Here is a 19789-nt window from a genome sequence, read left to right on the forward strand (position 1 = left end):
GCGGTGGGATTGCAATAGGACCTAGGATGCCGCACACATCAATCGATTGTACATGGTACAACTACAGCAAACTAGTCTCTTCGATGTATCGATTGTAATTCTCAAAATATTATTGGATTTTACACAATACTGTTTGCGGGTGGTTTACTAAATTCATCCGGATTAGAAGCTGTGACCTGACTGTTTAGATATAAAGAATACAACAACTCCACTTAAAGGAGGATTCCCGATTTGTAGCGACGGAACATTCTGACAAATTACTTGATACAATGTACATCGTCTTCCATAATTCTGTCGATGTACAATTTACTATACTACATCATCTCACCTCTTACCAGTTGGAATAAAATGTAAAAATTATTTCTCTCCGAGATTGGATTTCAAATGGTTTCATACTTATGCGACTAAAATAAACTTATTTCCTTAGGGATGACGTCCTTAGGTTTGTATTATTACGAATGTTGGCAGAAGAGGATAATCATCACAATCGTTGGTCCACAAATATAAGTTTGCAGACCCGGTATCGGTGACGGACCGTTTTCGTTGTTAAGATTAGTGTGTAAGCGGATTCACTTCGTAATCCCAAAGAGTACCTCCTCTATAGTTCCAAGTTCCAAGAAATAAACAGTAGATTTTGTAAGATAAACTTTTCTCTCTCGTTTTCCCTGAAGTATTTCGACAAAGTCCATAATTTCTAAACAACACTAGTTTTACCCTAACTCGGAATTTTACGTTTTATTTCATGTTTTTTTTCTTCCTTTTTAATTTGAATTCGACGGGAATAAATAAACAATTTATTATTATTTGGGTGAAAATGCGCTTTCTTCTATGGTCCCTGTACTGAACCTAGGACGAATTTTTAGACGTGGAAAACACATCACTAAGAAGATGTAAAGATAGGATGTCCATTGAACACACAAAAAGGGTACTGTACACAGACTTTACTGAGCAAGAATAAATGGGGGATGTCAGTCGGATCTAGACGTGGGACTCCGATTGATGAATCTGATACAAAACCACTCCGAGACTCCTCAGGGCCTCCTTCTTATATTACCTTCCTATTTCTCCCCGTAAAGCCGACGAGGGAACGTCCTCGGCGCGAGGGAGTACCTCGATTCTCCTCTTCTTAGGACACGTTACTTAGTCCTCTTCATACCTCTACAGTTGCTGACACACAAAGGACGACCCTTGTAGTGGACAGATACATGTATAACTACTCCTCGGTGACGAAGACACAATCCAACCACAGAGACCAATGACGGTCTTACAACGTAGTGGTGGTTCAAAGTTTCTGCCTGTTTAGAACTTTACTTTGTCTTTCTGTTGGAATATATACGTACAAGCTGTGCAAACGGTTATTATGTCGGTTGTCTAAAGCTTAGAATACCTGGTAAAACAGGGGGGGAAACTTAAAAAACTTTGCGGTATAACAATTCGCTTCGTATAACAATCGCTTCGTAAATGCCGTTTTACTATGCTCAGAGAATTCTACTTTAAGGTCTTCCAAAAGATTGTGTTTTTATTAATTTATTGAAGTTATTTGCCTCACCCATCCTGTACTCCAGACTATAACAGAAACACAGAGGACGACGTCCAAACCTACCTTGTCATCTCCTGTAGTTGTCTTCCGGTCTCCTCAATACCCTGTTTGTAGGAGGAGGGAGGAGTTTCGGTTTTGGAAGACCGTCAACCACACCCTTTCGGCGACTTACTACAGTGTGAGTAGTAGGAGGTTCACCGTCGTCAGTAAAGAGATCGTGAAAGGAAGCATCGTCAGTGGCTCAACGACGTTCTGTCGCACTCAAATCTAAGACGAAAATTTGTTAGTTTTACTTTGGAGGTCGACCTAAATGTAGAAGTTTATCATAGAAGACGATTGAAAATAACCAATTGGACGAACAACATCTGTGGGAGTGTCGGAATAAAGTCCGGTGTTTTTTTATCGGACAAAATTACTATACATTCTCACTGTACGATGCGTCGTCAAACCATATCACGCCCACCCGTCGAAAACTCACTGGCTACCCGAATGCAGAGTCCCAGGAGGAAGGAGTCGGAACAATGAGTCACCTTCTAGGCGCTACCTCGAAGATTTCGAACTAAAATAATGATATAAATTTAACATGGACAAAATTATGGAGTTCATAGTAGTAGTAGAGTAGTATAGTAGTAAATGAAAGAAATATAATTTTGTAATATATAAAGCCGGAGGAAAAAATACTGTGACATATTCTACATCCAGTGCGTGACAGACCCTCGGCCAAGTTATCCGTTCTGCAGTTTATTCAAACTTTACAACTGTGTGCAACGGAGACGAAGTCTGACGCCGGTTTCGCCGGCCACCGGCACCACCTCCTGCACTCCGCCCCGACCACCGCGTGCCAGCCTCCGACCTACCTAGCTTCCACGTCGATAGGAGGGAACAGACACGCCAGACGCCAGCGGACCACTGGCCGGGAAGTTGCTGACTCATTCCTCTTCGGTCCAAGGCGACCCCGAGGTCTCGGCGGTAGCTTAAAGTCCGTCGTCTTCAAAGTGGACGATCCAAGCGCCGCCCGTGCACTAGGTACTAGGAGCACGGCCTCTACAGCCAGCCCACTACATTCTCCTTTTTCACAAGTCGATTTTGTGTCGAGCTGCAACTCACTTTCACTAACTTCTGAAAACGGTGTTTTATTGACGAAGACCTTTACGAAATGCTACCCAGTCAAAACTTGTCCCGCAACGGTGAAAAAACATTAAAACATAAACTGTACTGTAAGGTTGAGAACCGGAGGAAACTTAACCGTGGAATAAATAGTCCTAATACCCTCCCTGAGAGTTCGTTTGTGTGCTATCAGATAAAATGCTCCAGAACGCAATATTAAACATTCAGTAAAAATCTGTATCGTAGAATTTTTTCTTACATCGTATTACGTGTAACCTCCACAGGATTTTGAATAGATACTTTTAGGAAGTTAAACCAAATCATTGCGAAGAGTCAAGTTACACTGTACTGAAAGACCCCGAGAGTCTCCCTCTTGTGTCAAGGATTACAGAAGAGAAAACGATCTGCCTTATTAGCACAGAAGTTCAACAATAGTTATTTTAGTAAAATGAAAACAATAGGAGCATCAGGAGTACCACTGCTATTGTTACAACACTACTGCCTAGGACGACTCCAACCTCGACACAAATAGAACACGATGACAACCCAACTAAACAGGTCGCACTAGGAGGACGGATGACCTGCGCAGGACGTAGCGTCCCGTGGTAGACTTTTATCCACTACTCTCGGAGAGACTGGCGCCCTCAAGCCTAAGTGAAAACAAAACACCCTTTTTTACTCACAACTGTTGCTATGGGGGGGGGTACAACACAGTACGGGGGGGGGGGAGGGAGGGGTGCTTTTGTGTCGGGGTCCTTTTTTCCTGGTACTGCTATTTGTTGTACGGTAATAAATAAAGTTAACTAAACTAAATTTAGGTGAAATGTTACTAATGAGGTCATTCCAGGTCGTTATTAGTTTTCGGTGGCAGACTTGCGAAGGTAGTACCTAGTTGAGGACAGAGAGGGGAGTCCGATGGGTACACCCCCTACCCCGCTCCGCGAGACGTTCAGCCAACAAACCCGAGTGACGACAACCCACTTAGAGTCTGACCTTAGTAGAAGCGCGACGAAACGACGACCCACTCATCTATTAGTCACCTTAACTACGACCCCAAACTCCTCGACCGTTTGTGTTTCCACCCTGTTGTTTTCCATTCAAGTCTTGTGTTATCATTAGACTAAGTAAGATCTCTGACGAAGGTACGCTAAGTAATACTTGAAATCACGGAAGTATAGTTTCAAAACTAGAAATCAGTTATTGTTAATGTCTAAAGCGCAGAGAAATCTGATTAGCTGGTTGCGACGTCGACGATACGACCCCCAATTTGGACCGAAGTAACTACGCTGAACACACATAACGGAAGGATAGCGACCATCCTGTTGTTTGCTACCTACTGCAACGACCTACCTGTACGGGGTCAGCGAGTTGCTCCTTCTGTGGTCTTTTCTCTTTTGTAGATATTGCACATCAGTGAAGGAGGTCAACTTCGGACTTGTTATGACTGGTACGTCTAGCCGGTTATCAGGTGCCCTGACTATATAATTAAGTATAAGTAACAAAACGAGTGAAGATAAGTGTTGTGTGTGTGTGTAGTGCGTGCGTGGCGTGCGTGCTGCGTGCCGTGCGAGTGTGTACCGCAAAACAGGAGAGAGGAAAAACCAGAATTATTAAAGTTAGTGTTGACCAGGTTTTTAATGGGGTATGTTGTATAGTTGGTAGTCACTAACGTACAACGCCAAAACAGTTTTTAAAAATCTCACTTTACCACATTGAACACTTGCTAAATTAATGTGAAAAATCTTACAATACTGCAAAGCTGGATTTCAAGAGTCACTTCCCTTTACCAACACATTGGATGCAGATACTGAAGAAGATGGTAAGTAATGAAACTAGGACTTAAAACTTCTAAATATTAAGTTTACACCCCTGCTTTTAAGGACGAGAGAACGAAAACCCCGTCGAGTATTTTTTTAATTATGTTTTTCTTCCATCAACAACATATAATAACCATAACATCATGCATTGTTTACTTACAAAACCATTAACAACAGGGGTAAATCGCCGCATAGAAAGAGGGCTAAAAAATAACTATACACGTTAGCATGGGAGAAATGTATCTCTGGTTAAAGTTTAAATAAATAAAGTTTTTTTTTAAATGTTGTCAGTTGTTAGACACCTATATAATTTAGTGGCTTTAGTGATACACATGTTATGATTGTCATATCATTGATGTATCTTCTATACGAGTCAAAGGCATTGGTAGATTATTGTTAGCTAACTAAACTAGAAGCTAGGTTACTACCATAGACTGTATATAAAGGTTACTACATGTTAGCTGGCACTGACAGTTAAAACTATCTCACTTAACTACATTTAACTTTAATAAAATAAACATAATTTGTTGGCAAGAAACATGATTGACATAAAATAATGTTAGCTTTTTATACAGTCAAACTGCATTAATGGTAGATAAATGTTAGCTCGCTAAATGATAGCACATAGCACCGAGGGCACTGCGGCGTTAGGTGGCGCTGTTTAATTACCGAACAGTTTGAAACACACTTAACACTTGCTAAATGAATCTGAAAAAGTTAAAGAGTCACTTACCTTTACCAACAAGTTCGATGCAGATGCTGAAGAAATATTGTAAATAGGGCTAAACACTTCTTTATATACCGTTTATACCCCTGCTGTTATTGCCGAGAGAACGGAAACCCTGTCTGGAGTATTTTTTAAATGTGTATTCTTTATTCAGTAATTAACAAAACATCATACATTGTTTACATACAAACCCTTTAACAACAGTGGTACACTACACAGCTACATAGAAAAGCAGAACAAAGAAAATCAAAACAACTGTGTTATTTCAAATATATATATTTTTAAATGTGTACAGTTAGTTTGTATTGCTTCCTTATTAATTATGTTTTTAAAGTTAATTTGAGTAGTGTGGCTAATATGTTAGCTACAATATTCTAACCTTAGAATACACAACCACAAAAACAAGTGTGACTATTGTTTTTTCCAATGAATGCATCCCCTTACTGTATATTGCTAATCAGTTTCAACTTCACATACTGCAAAAATAAAAAATGTTTAGAGTCCTTTTCAAAAATATTATATTTCTAGTTTCTTGTAAACAAACTGATTTTTGTAAGATATATTCAATATGTATAATATACATGATAATGGAGATTAACAAATAATGTATTTCGTATTTGTGTAGAAATAATAATTCCCTCATTTACCTAGATGGTGCTATCTCATTGTCTTATAAGAAAACACATTTCAGAAGTTATCTGGGAGTGTGAAATTGGCCTACATTTCCTTTCAGACCACGGATTTATTTTCCACATTTTTACAATATTGAGCAAACTTTTTCAACCAGCTGTTCTTGTAAACACGACCAAAGCTCAGGGTTTGCAGCTTGCTTGATTAACAATGACTGTAATACTTCATCTGACCACCAAGGATCAGTATAGCCTAAAGATATAGCCTATAGACTGCAGTCAAGGATTTAAGGTTGACTCATTTCCTCCCTCCGTGCACTGCACCAAAAGCGTCCAATAATATTCATTGCCGCTGTAAATATAGTTTTCCAAAAATGAACAAATTTGTCAATTTATTTGTGTTTTTAGCTGTTGCTGATACCAATAGAGGTCAAAATCCTCCGAAGATGATGTCACTAATATCTTGTAATCTATTGTCTGATCCCTGTGAGAGTGGAGGCCCTCTGGACTACAACTCTCAATAAGCCTGCTGCTGTGTGCAATGATACCAGAACAGAACAAATAAAGTATTTGGGAATCAGCTAGCTTTCCTGTTGTATTGTGTGATGATGACAAGTGACCCCAAGCGGATAAAGATGGTGTAACAAATTGAAGTTGTTACTAAGCTACTATACATTACATAATTGTACAATATTGACCACATCTAAGTTTTTTACCCTGCAAACCTGTGCTGCAAGATGCATAGTTACTATAGCTAAGGATAACTCTATTGCCACAAGGATGAGGCTTCTTCAGTCAAGCTAGGTTATTTCGGGGCCAAAAAAATACCACTTGTCTGAAAGGAGGCCAGAGAAAATAAAGGATACGGAGTGTGCTGTGACAGTAAATTGTTCAATGTTTTTCAGATAAATGGGGAGATTTTATAGGCAATGCTTGGACAGAGGAGGGGATGGTGCCTTCGAGAGTTGAAAAGAAAGAATGGTTGGTAAAGGATGAGAGAGATTTGCCTCCATGAATTTTGGGATGAAAGATAGGCTTGTGTGTTGTGTGTGCAGTGTGTGCAGTGTGTGTGTGTGTGTGTGTGTGTGTGTGTGTGTGTGTGTGTGTGTGTGTGTGTGTGTGTGTGTGTGTGTGTGTGTGTGTGTGTGTGTGTGTGTGTGTGTGTGTGTGTGTGTGTGTGTGTGTGTCAGCGTATGTCTGTTAGAGAGAGAGTAAGTGAATGCCAAAGAAAGAAAGCCTGGGTGTGTTGAGATAAGCGTGGGTCGTTGGAAGGTTGTTGTTTTCCGGGCACACTATGTTTGTGTGTGTGCTTGTTGTCTTTATGTGTGCACAGAACGGTTGGTACTAGTTGTTGAGTAGTGATTTGGGAATGCACACAGTTTTTGTCAGCCCTAAATGGCACCACTCTCTATAAGCATCTCCCCTCCTCTCTCTTTCCCAGTCTGCTGTTCTTTCTTTTTCCCAGAATTTATTTTATCAGAAATGATTGTTTAAGTGAGAAGTTTCTCCACTCTTGTTTCTTATTTCAGTGTGTGGGCAACAAACGTGTATCTTATCTTCTTCATGTTGAGAATAAACTTGTTATGATGTCTTCCTGCCATGTAATCACATTTTGGTCCACCACACGAAAGCCATAAAATAAAATGCTTAATTTGTTTTTCTGTGATGGTGCAAGAACTATGTGGGTTTGACCATCTGTTGATTAGTGGAAGTGAAGTCAGGAATCTCTTTCTATCTGGACAGTAAATTCAATCCTTTGAATTGGCAAGTACATTTACCACACACAAATGTTCAACAAATTGCAAGTATACTATAATTTAACTCTGAAAATGCCAAAAACAACCTGTAACATTGAACCAGAAGTACCTCCAACAGATGAGTAAAAAGAAGAAATATTTAGTTTTTTTTGTGCTGCACATATTGTTGCATTAATACAAATTCCATTCCAATAATACTACCAGTGAAATCTCATCCACAGCATGGTGAAAAAGGCCTGTCATAAGGTCCGAGACCCCAAAGTGATTTCTTGATTTAGTTTATTCATAAAAAGTTAATTATTAACTTATAGAAACAAAGATTTTGGTCCAATACGTCAGCCCGGATTTACAATGAAATATGATTAATTTATTACTTCTAAAGCAAACAAATGACGGAATCTTGCAAACATAGTGTTGATGATTGTTACGTGCCGGGCAGGCTGTACTTGTGTGGTTTTCCTTCCCTCCTGTGTTTCTCTGTAGTGTATCTTGTCTTTTATTTATTTGAATAGTAATCAAATCAGCTGTGAGCCTGTTCTGGCTCGGCTCTATTCTCTACGCTTTCTGCTCGAGTAAATCTGTTCATTGATATTCTTTGGCATATCCTTGTCGTCTGTGCTTTGTTTTGGTTTTTTCTCCCTCAAAAGGAAAATTGTCTTGTGGTTTTGTTGATACTAAATCAGCCCCAGCCTGCTGTGTGCAGACTCACAGCCCCAACTTCTGAAAGGGCTGGTTGGATTGTCAGGAAGTTTTCCGGACTTTAATTTCGCAGTTGAAACTTTGTTATAGAGGTGACCCCCACCGAGTCACACAAACACTCCCTCGCAAACTGTTTACCATCACAATGCTGACACTGGCACTTTCCCTCGCTGTCAGGAGGACTCATATTTATGTATTTTCATTGTAATTACATGGCAGTGTTTTTTTATTTGCAAAATGCCCTTGTTTTCCCCCACTGGCGCTTTTCATCCACGACCACAGATCAAATGGAGCTTCTGCCAACGCTTTGCTTCCCAGAGCCAGTGAGAATAAAACCCACCAGTAAACAAAAGATAAAACACCCAAATGAAAGCTGGAGAGGGAGCAAAATCAACACAATGAGAGGGGTTGTGTGTGTTTTGTCTCCTGTTGGCTGGAGGTGGAATTTGTTGATTAGTGGGAATGTGTATGGGTGTTTGTGTCTGCAAGGGTTTCTCAACATCTTTCTGTTTTCTCGGTTTAGTAGGATTATCTAACAATGTTTCAAAGCTGACTTGTATAGTTAGCATGTCTTTCAGAAAATAATTTCCGCAACAGTTTTGTCATTTGTTGGGAAACTGATATTCTCATATTGCTCAACAAGATATTACATAATGAATCTACTGATATTTTATATTTTTCATATTTGCAAGAATTCCCTTGAAAAGATCAAAACCAACCAGTTTTGGTTTTATACTGAGGAGTTTTTTTTCTTCTGTGCATCAGAGCTCCCTTTTGGGCAAAAACACAGCATCACCTCACAGGACTGACATGGCCTCTCATTACGATGGAGTACTGGCACTGTAGTTTATTTTAGCCTTAGTAAATACCCACCAACGCAGCAGGAAATAGTCCCTAACAAAATACACAATTAACTCATAGTTTAGTCAATTACACGGCTAACAGCTGTTTTAGCTATTTCAGCTATACTTAACTTTTTAGCCTTTAAAAAAAACTGGTGTGCTTTTGACACATTTTTAAAGACCTTACCTTAGAACAAATGGGCGTAGGGTTATGCCACAGACAGAGTAGGGAGGTCAAAAGGTCATGAGAAACAGACCTATTTTTGATTTAGGAGTTTACATGGCATTCGTTCAAATCTAGAATGTTGCCAGCCTTGTCCTTGAATAGACTTACTTACTATGTTCATATCATGACATTTAGCAGTGTACAATATGTTGATGGGTCTGCAATCTTCTACAGTCTTCTGGGATTCTTTTGGCAGGATGAGAAGTCTGCTCTGTCTCTGCTCTCCCAGCTCTGACGCTCTACTGTCTCCATCTGATCGAAATGTTTATACTGCTCTCATTAGACTGATAACGCCCTGCACCATACTAATGAGCTTTGTAACATCCGAGTGTGTGTTTGCACGGCTGAGAGTGTGCACTTTGTACAAGTGTGAGTGGGATTTTATTTTTGCAGATTTGAATTTGAGGCATGCATTTGAAAGGATAATAGTAGACAAGGACATGTCTTTGTTTAGGGCAAACATAAGAATATGACCACACTGACCTGGTGTTTAATGAACCTTCCCTGAGGACTTTGATGTAATTTATGACAGGCTGAGAGCTTAATAGTGGCAAAGAAAATCAGCATCATGAAGCTGATGTGACAGATTTTGTCCTCTATGAGTGAATATTGGATCCAGAATTGACAATTTCTTCGGTTTCCACCTACTGTATCTATACAATATTCTTTAAATGAAGCTTGTTTCAGGTTATGGAACTTGCAATTCCCAAAATGAATTTCTAAGTAACCAAGTGCAGGGTGTATGTCTTATGTTGTACCACTAGATGGCATCAGGAGAGAGGCCTTGTCACCCCAGCGGCTCTGATTTGTTGGTGGAGTACAAGAGACACATTATAAAATAATGCCTATCTCCATAGATGTACATTTAATATATGCCTAAAACTGTCCTAAATGTAGAGTTCATAAAGCCTTATAATGAGCTCTATTTGGTGACAGTTTAATGCATGAGTCTTATCTCTGTGTTATTTTCCCTTTTGTGCGTCATTTTTATTTTCTCTGTCAATGCTTGGGAGATATTTTATTGCTGGTGATGAAACCGTGATCATCTCTAGGGAAATATTTTGCACACAGGCAGATCAAATGCCGTCCCTTGATGCGGACGTGCAGAAATAGTGAATGGAATTGAAGATAGCTAAATGTTTTTTTTTTAAACCAATAATATTTGAGTACATGTGGAATAGAATCGCCTGTTATAATTTTTCCTTCTACACACATAACATGCTACAAAATAACTTAACTGGGTTGTTAGTCCTCTACATCGTTTGGTCTAGTGTCCCCATCCTCAACTTGTTACCTCTGTCCTTTGAGGCTCTCACAATATCTGTGTTGTGCCTTCAGGAATGTTAAATGTTAAAGGAGATTTCAGCTAGTTTGACATTTTTCACTGACAAACAGCCTCTTGAGCAATGAATGTTCTTTCATAGTAACAAATATATGCCCTGTGGCACTGAATTGATGAGAGCTTTGTGTGTTTCTGTGTGTGTTTGTTTGGACATATGTGTGTATTCAATGTTTAGCATTGTGAGACAGAACAAGCTGCGTTTGCTGTGCGTGACTGACTGAGAGCACCAGGAGCAGCCAGCTGTGTACACCTGTGGACAAAGGCTGCACATGGAGGACAGATGTTTCACCACACCAGGTCAGATCACTGCACCCCTTCTTCCCCTCCATGTCTGTTAAAACCACAGGTCAGCAACTCCTCTTCTCCTCAATCTGTGTCCATTCGTACATACCCTCCATCCCCCTTCTCACTCCCTCTCTTTCCCCCCTCAGCTCAATCGCACCACACCGGCTCTCTTTTCTTAGCAAACCTTTCTCTCATCCATTATTGAGACTTGTTTTTTTTCTTGAGTCTCAGAATGAATAAGGGGAACGGATCTTTTGAATTTTTAATAACCCACATGAAAAATGTAGTATCAGTCATTTCTCAACAATACGAATTGGTAAACTTTTAGCAGGACACAACACCCCAAGTCACAAGATGATGCAAGACAAGGAGAAAAAAAGGGGAGAAAAGTCCCGTGGCATCTGACGTGGAAAGGTGCATGGCTGGGGAAGAAAACGAGATTGACAAGGTGAGGTTAACTTTGAACACATCTGCAACCACAACTGCAGAAAAAAACACATCTTTTCATACATTTGGTAAAACCAGAAAAATTGAAAAAGGAACTCAAAAACAGAATGCGCGAGTCAGGCTGATCCAGATGTTTACTCAGAAGGTTTCATCTCAAGCACAAGGAGATAATCATATTCAGTAATTCCTGGAATGATGGAATTATTTGAATCCCAAAGGTGGAAGGTACTTTATAGTCTCTTGCCTCGTGGGAGTTTGTTATGCATCAGGAAAACCTGTTAGAACCCTCTCCAGTTGTCCAACCCCAAACCCACCCCCACCTGAGCCACAGAGCGTGCTCCACAGCTCTTCAAACAGCAGCCGGGTCAAGGTCAGTGTTGTGAAATGGTAACAACCTTTCTCAAGGAAGACTCACTGCCACTGATGAAGTCTGTCCATATATCCTGGCATATGATTGGATTTATCACGGCTCAAACATCCATTAAGACACGTACTGCGACAGCCAATGGGCAAAAGCTGGTGGAGAGTCAAAGCGTGTATGCCACATGTTAGAAAAAAAGGGAATGTACGGTATTTATGTAAAGTAAGTGTATGCTCACATTCATTTTTTTAATTTTTTTTTAACCATGAGCTACAGAAGGAATTTATGCCCTAGCAAGATACTGAACATTATAGAACATAATTATCGTCATGACTGCATGTTATCCATGAGCTGACGTTGTTTGTCAGACAAAAGTCCGGCTACATGAAGCAAGGAAAGTAGAATTGAGGGAATGGATTTAACAGCTAAAGTGGCTTTCTGAGAAATATACCGTAACTCTGTGGATGCGACAGGCTGATCGGCCCTCATCTTGTTATCCAGATCATAAATCTGACTCTCTTAAAAAAAGGTTCACTGCCTCCCCCCTCCATCTCTGTTCCATACATATAAGCATCTCAGGGCTCAAGGTGGGGGAAGAAGCAGAAACGGACCTATAGCCTGAGGGGGTCGTATATTCCTGCCATAAGCCTGCAGCGTGTCATATATATTTATGCACTCATTTAGTTGTTTGTGTCTGCAGATTGGCCACAGCTTGTAGTAGCTCATAAATAATCTGGTAAATTGATGTAATGTATAGTAGCACGATGCCCCTCCTTTACGACCTTGCATAATCTCATGGGAGTTTGATGCCATATACGCATACGAACGAATGAATGAATTGATGGATCAATATAGGGATGAATTAATGTGTGATCAGTCTCCATTTCCATAGTTATATTTAATGCAGTGGGAGGGCTTTAAGGGAATTATCTTGATGAATGTGTAAACTCATCTACATCATAAACGAACTACTACTTTTCAAAATGTTTTTGTATCTGTGTACAATCATTTTGTCCGTAGTGAAAGTCAAGGGTATTGTTAACTTTGGTTGCTTTAACTGCGTGTTTGCTGTCTCTAGTAGCCTTGGTCAGATTGTGGCGGACTGACAGCCATTCGTCTGCGGGAGAAAGGTGGTCTGGAGGACAGGGACAGGGAGGGGCCCACTGCCCTGGTATCCGGAGTAAAATTGACAGCGGGATGTTTTTGCCACAGGCCTTCGTTGGTTATGACGGTCAGGAGGAACCATTAAGGGACCTGCCTTCATCTATAACAATGTCTCCGTGAACCCCATTTAGCCAGAGGTGCGTCTCTCACAAACAACAGCCGCATTGAAGGACATCAGGAATGTGATTTATTTTACAAGGCATCTTGGTGGACCAACAATGATCAATCCAGACACAACAATCACTGTTGAGCTACACCGGCAGGTTACTTTACTCCTCTCAATAATTCACATGATTTTAGAAGCTGGTTAGTTCTCCTTTGCCAAGAAAACGACATGTTAAATTGCTGTAGAGAAAAAAAAACTAATATTTTACAGTGTGCGTTAAAAGCAGGTGTTTCATAGGTTTCATCTGTACATGCACAGTATGCGCAATGTATAGCTTGCGGCAATGGACAGAAATAGATCCAACAGCCTGGCAATGAACTGTCAAGAGACAAGGAGCAAAAAGGTTCAAATGAGGAGGAGGAACAGTAGGCCCAGCTAATGAAAGTGGGACTGAACCACTGAAATTCCTCTATAACAACAGGAGGTAAACCAGAGCGGTCTATAATCCTATATGACGAAGGTGAATGTCTTCTGTCTTCATTTTAACGCTGTTCCATTCCCTCGCTGATGGCGATGAAGCTCTAATAAGGAATTGATTTTTTTGGTGAGAGGGTAGGCAGTTAAAATTCTGACCTTCTGACCCCATTGCTCGTTGTAGGTTTGGCAGGAGATGGTCCTCATCCCTGAGAATCGATGCACCAGGCCTGATAACCACCCTCTGCCGATTTCAGAGGCCCAAATGTGTCATCAATGTGTCATTGAGCATAAGTCTTAGCCAGAGGCGACAGGACATTCCCCACCCGCCCCCCTTTCGGATGAGAGGGCGGAGAGTGGCATTTCCCCCAATTCTGTGAAATGGTGCAGAAAACCAGAGAAAGAGGGACACGCCCCACAGTGTCTATCAATCCTCAGTCTGCAGCACTGACCTCCTGTGAAACTTCATCTAGATGCTCTCATCTATCTGTCAGTGAATGGGAAAGGAGGTAAAGGAGGAGGGGGTGGTATTGGAGCCAGCAGCCAATCTCCCCTCCCTTCTCAGATGCATAATTCAGTGTTTCTCTCACAACAGCCTGCGCTTCGAAGGGCTCAGCTCCCCCAGCCATGCGGCCGGCAGTCTGCTAATATGAAAGAAGCTCAGAATCCACTCTGTTGTTCCTTCAGGCTTTCTGGCTCTGCACTCTCAGTCATACTTGTATGATTTATTCAGCTTGTTCATCCATGGCGTGAGACTCGGACCCCAATGGACGAGTTTGGAAACATTTTTGTCCTTGTCAGAATCCAGCCGCAGAACTTGGCAGAGGAAGTGTGTCGGCATCACTGTGGGTTGTCAGAGTGACACTGGAGTAGCCTAACCTCCCACTGGTGGTTAGTTTTACTGCCTCTTCAGAGAGGCTCGCCGCTGAGCCAGTGTACAGCAACCCTGCCTTGGCCTCAATAAGCAACCAAGGAAGGAAGCATAGAGGACAAGAGCACAGGGTGACTCTTCCTGTTCCTCCAAATACCATTTCTGCTTCAGTCATTGAAAGTTCAACTCTACCTATGCTGGTTTATGTATTTCCTTCTGTGTCTAACAACTTACTTAGTATTTTCGTGTCTTGTACAGATGAAATAAGTCAGTCAACTGTGGTTTTCATTCATATTCCCACAAAACATTTCCCCTCTGAGACCATGGTGGTTTGTCTATTGAGGCAAGGAGGCCAGCTGTTTATAGAGTTAGACCCTGAGTAGGGGTATTGCGTTGGCTGAGACCCAAAACTCCACATAGAAAGCCTCCTCACCGAGCCACTGGACTACTTGTATCTCCCTGAAGGGGGTATATTATTGAAACCTGGCACCACCACATCCATGAAACTGTGTGGATAGGTTTGTCTGCTACCACAATGCACTGCCTAGGAGAAAGAGATGCCAAACACATAATGATTTTCTAGGACATCAGTCAGTGTGTTTTTTAGTGCTGTTCATCGGGGGGTGAAACACTAGTGTGTAGTGGAGAAACAGGCCTGTATGTCATGAATCATTACATATCTACTAATGCTTTTACAATTTGTTTGGAAATGATAGAGCTGGGTTCATAAAACCATTTGTTTAATGTTCTTCGTGCATAAGTCCACTGCAAGTTTCCATCTGTGCACAGTCTATTTTAGACGTAAAGCCAGTTTATTGAGACTTTAACTGTGATTTTTATAGTTATAGTTATTAGTTTTTTTGTAATATCTACAGTAGAACATTTTAATCTCAACAGTGGAAAATAAAAGATAAGGAAATATAAGATTTAAATCACCGCGGTAGTGGGCCAGATTGCAGTAAAGCCACAACTCACCGTCCTCTGTGCTACGTTTCTGTTTGACCTTTAGCTTCTCATTATGTGGTTGTTTCCCTCGTGTATGTGGGGTTTTATTTCTGGTTGTGAAGGGCCTTGTTGATTAATATGTGACCACATTATTTCACTTTCTTATCTCCCCTAAAACAAAATACTCTCTCCACTTGAGTGCTTCTATAATCTGTTTATGTTTTGCTTCAGCGGCAGAAGTTGATGGTGATTCTTTAATTGCCGCTGGGCTCTCGCTGACCTGACTGCCCATGTGCTGCTCCGGGTCAAACGACCTACTGTGACGTCAGATGTAACGAAATGGAATAATGGCTTGTTAAGTAGCTTGGCATAAATGATGGTGAGCAGAGGGCTGGTGGGGGTGAGTGCGCCTAGCCTGGCATTGTGACAGCAGCGTTCAGGCTCATAAACATAATCCATCAGCCCCTGCTCATGATGAGATTCCCTCTCCCAATTCATGATTGGAATTGCTATTTAATTGCACAGAAAGTTTCCACCCTGGTCCAAGCAAATGGGTTTGATCTCACTCACTGTTGTGTGAACATTTCATATCCCGCCCTTATCTCTCCGTCTCTGGTGCTCTCTTGATCTTCTCTCTAATAGAGAAAAGTGTAGCTCAGGGAGCAGGTTAATTATGAAAGAGCTCATTACTCATGTTTAATTATTGCAACTAGATTTTTAGCAGATCAAAATGTGTCCTCTTTTTCATTGTGTAGAAGGAAATTACTCCATTGTGTGTTTTAACACTTCGATGATTAATTTTCTTTTAGCGGAGTATTATTTTCTTCGACAAAATCCCTCTTCATTAATCCCAAAGGATCAGTTGAGCACCACAAAGCATGTCGTGTAAATATTTCCGATAATTTTTTTAAATAAATAATGATAAAGTCCCGGAGCAGATAGACATTTTTATTTTATTTTTAACAACACAAAACATCCGTGGATGGGCTGAACAGAGTAGGTTCTATAGAAGCTTTGCTTTGTGTAAGCTGCCTGTCTAGGACTCGGTCATTAGCTGACAGTCATTAGCAACTTGTTTAATTGAACTCATTTACAGGCTGTGCTAATCTGCTGAGGTGACCTTGATTCTGCGTCTGGGTAATGTTTATGCAGCGCAGCAGAGTGTGTCTCTCTTTATGCCATTATGAGCACCAAATGCAGTTAGGCCCATGTTTGGCTGTAAAAGTCTGCACTTCATTAGTCATAATTACCTTTGCTGTTGCCCAGAGAGGTGATGAGTTTCTGCGCTCTCACTAGACTGATGCTAGCAGAGGAAAACTCATCAGCAGAGGTGTGGAGGGCATGCAGTGGTAAAATCTCAGTTCTCATCTCTTCCTCTTTTCCTGTCCTCTCTTTCACTACTCACTGTATATCAACCTAACCTCTATCGGTGAGCAGAGAGGTAGTAAATCTGGCGTATTCGTGCAGGGACAAGTAGCAAATGCATAGTGGGGGAGAGATGTGAGGGTGTGGGGGTACTTGTTGGAGTGATAGATTTATGAGGCATGGCCTTGTGTGTGTGAGGTGTGTGGTTATCTGTATGGGGGAATTTATAGGTATCTTTCCTTTGTCAGCCATGGCTTTCCTCCTCCCCGTTTCTGCTGTATCTTTACTTTTTATTTGGATTTTGCAATGAGTATTTTGACTTTTCTATCGTTTTATGTTTATGTTTTAACATTTGTGTATATTCAAATATATAGCTGAGCAGATTTGATGTAAACTATAATGCTATAAAAGAACACCAGTGAAGGACCACCAAATACTCTAGTAAAGAGGTGTAATGTTGCTGTTTCCTGTATCACAAAGCCAAACACATGTTGACACAGTGACATAGTAACACAGTGACTGCCACACGCAGGATCAACCATCCTGGCTAGTTACCAGAAACAGACTCACACAGAGGGAGAGAAAGAGATTTTACTTTTCTCCAGGTCCAGCGAGTTGAAAGGGAGAGCTTCCCTCAGGGCAAAATCTAGAGACTTGTGAAGGGTAGAGGGTATAAGGAAAGAATAAAGGAGAGAGTAGGAGAGAGACTGAGTGAGTAACTGTGCATGAGCGTAGGAGAGAGGGCAATGATTGAGAAAAGGGCAAGCACAGAGAAAATATATTAGACGAGAAACTGCAGCAACACTCGGAACAGTATGGAATACCAGAAGAGGAGGGCAAATGAATGGAAAGAGGATTTACATTTTGTTCACGACACAATACTTGGCTTTTTCTCTTAGATATAGGATTGTATATTGGAGCAGGGAAGTGAATATACAAAGAACATAAGCAAGTGATTGGCAGACACATTTGTGATGGAGACGAACAAAGAAGGAAAGCTCTGTGAGCACAGTCAATAGCCATTTAGAGGAGACGAAGTGAGAGATGACAGCTGAGCAGAAGGGTGTGAAGAGAGGAGGATACATGAATGAGGGAAATGCTGGGAGGATGGGGAGAAGTGGGGGAGGTCCTATTGTATATTGTGGTACGATGGGACTGTCTTGTGACCTCTGACCTGTAATTGAATCAATGAGTGGAGCACTGTGCTGAAGGACCTACAGTGAAGGTTCCAGGAGAGCCTTTTCTTTTGTATAAAGGTGTGGCTGCTTGTGTCTATATGTTCCTGGTAATGTGTATTTGAACCTTGCTGTTCATTACAGTCAGTAGCCATCATGGTGATGGCGAGCAGGTGTGCTCTGATCTCTTTGTCATTGGCACACTGTACTGGAACGGAGATTATCCTTGGTTTTTATGATTGAAAACGCATGTGCGTACATTTTTTACTGAGATTACTCTATAGTCATCTTTTTCTCTTGTCGGATAAAGTGCTCAAAAAGCCATCACTGAATACAATTCTGTGTGTGCTTTATTTGCATTTTGGTGGGTTTCACTTTATTGAGCAGGCCCTCATCTTTAATTGACTCCCTTGAAATAAACTAGATGTCCGTGCATTTGTTTGACTTGTTGATCCCTGCCATGTGGGACCACCGGCTCCTGGTCCACTGACCCATATAATTAAGGGCATAGACCTCCCCTCCTTCTATTCGTAGATGAAGGGCACATTATCATCCGTATCATCTGTCTTACGGCCCGTCCACACACAGGCATGAAAAAAATCTTTCAAAGCTTCGCCCATTCACTTGAATGGGGTGACGTAGAAGATTTGTAATCTTTGCCGAACTGCATTGTGGGGAGCGGAGCATGGCTTTGCAAGCATCGTGAGCATCAAAAGTTGAGCAATGTTCAACTTTTGATGCTCCCGATGCTTTCGAAGCTGGCATCAGCCAATCAAATCCCGTTTATGCAAATCCCGCCAGTGCAAGCGCTAGCCAATCAAACCGCGTGCAAGCTGGGAGAGCCAGACCGCAGTTCATTTCCTCATATTCCAAACGAGATATTACGGAAGCAAATCACCCGGTTCTTTACGACCAGAACTATTTACCGGGATACAAACCGGAGGAACCAGGCATGGAGGGAGGTGGCAGAGACAGTGGGTGAAACTGGTAGGTTTTCGCCTGTTTGGAGAGTTTATATTCAGTCTAACATTGCTATTGCTTTGTATGTCGGGGGCGGGAGATTCATGTGATTGGTTGTTGCTCGCAAAAAATCGCCAAACTTCAGACACGCCCAGCATATCAAGATTTTTTCATGCCTGTGTGTGGACGGGCCGTTGCTCGGTCCCCACTAAGACCCCCGTCTCTCCTTGCCCTGTACCGTATCTTGCTCTGTTGGTGGTTTTAGAGAGTACGGTTGTGTGCTCTGTTTAAGAGATGTCATGTCTGACCAAATCTGTTTGGTTTACCCAGCCCAGGGCAGGATGTTCATCCATCTGTGTGGGGTTTACATGCCAAAACAGTCATGATCCGTTGTGTCTCTCCAGCATCCACACCCACAGAACCCACATGCCCAGAGCAACTACTTATCTCTGCTTGTTTACACAATGTAGCACAATATGGATTCGGCTACAGCTCAGCTTAAATGAGTTGGTGGGTTGCAGCGTTTAGCCTGTAGAGCTTCACCAGGGTGAACCTAGATGGTAAATAAGAGGGTTGTGTGCCGACTGTGTTATTTGGTGTGGAATTGATAAGCTCCCATGACATCCATGTCTTCCTCTAATTGGCATCATACTACCAGCCTCAAAGTGCAACGTAAAAAACTACGGAATAAAAAATATAGCCAATTGAATTTGTTACAGTCCAATCACACAAACATGGACAATGTAGACCCTCAGCAGGTTGATTGTCATGTGTTAGATCCTGCTGAGGTCTCTGAGGCCAGAATTCATTTAGGGAAAACTACTGCACAAAACAGAGTCAGTGCAGCGCTCCTGGTCCACGTCTCTGGAGGCCCCTCGATAGGTGGGATGGATGGAGCTGGAAGAGATGAATGCTGGGTTGCCCGTCTTTGTGCTTCTCCAGAATGAAAC

At 41.5% G+C, this 19789-nt stretch overlaps 1 protein-coding gene across 1 annotated transcript in view; it reads left to right on the forward strand.

The window, feature by feature from the left end:
* LOC104950063 (chromosome-associated kinesin KIF4-like) overlaps positions 1 to 1811 on the forward strand; it is an 8214-nt gene extending 6403 nt beyond the window's left edge. Inside the window, exon 11 of the mRNA XM_010776517.1 lies at positions 1655 to 1811. Within this exon, the coding sequence (XP_010774819.1) occupies positions 1655 to 1811 (157 nt within the window). The remainder of the gene's footprint in view (positions 1 to 1654) is intronic.
* Positions 1812 to 19789: the final 17978 nt, after the last annotated feature.

This window comes from Notothenia coriiceps, unplaced genomic scaffold (assembly GCF_000735185.1).
Source record: "Notothenia coriiceps isolate Sejong01 unplaced genomic scaffold, NC01 NC01_scaffold00000339, whole genome shotgun sequence".
Classification (NCBI taxonomy): Eukaryota; Metazoa; Chordata; class Actinopteri; order Perciformes; family Nototheniidae; genus Notothenia; species Notothenia coriiceps.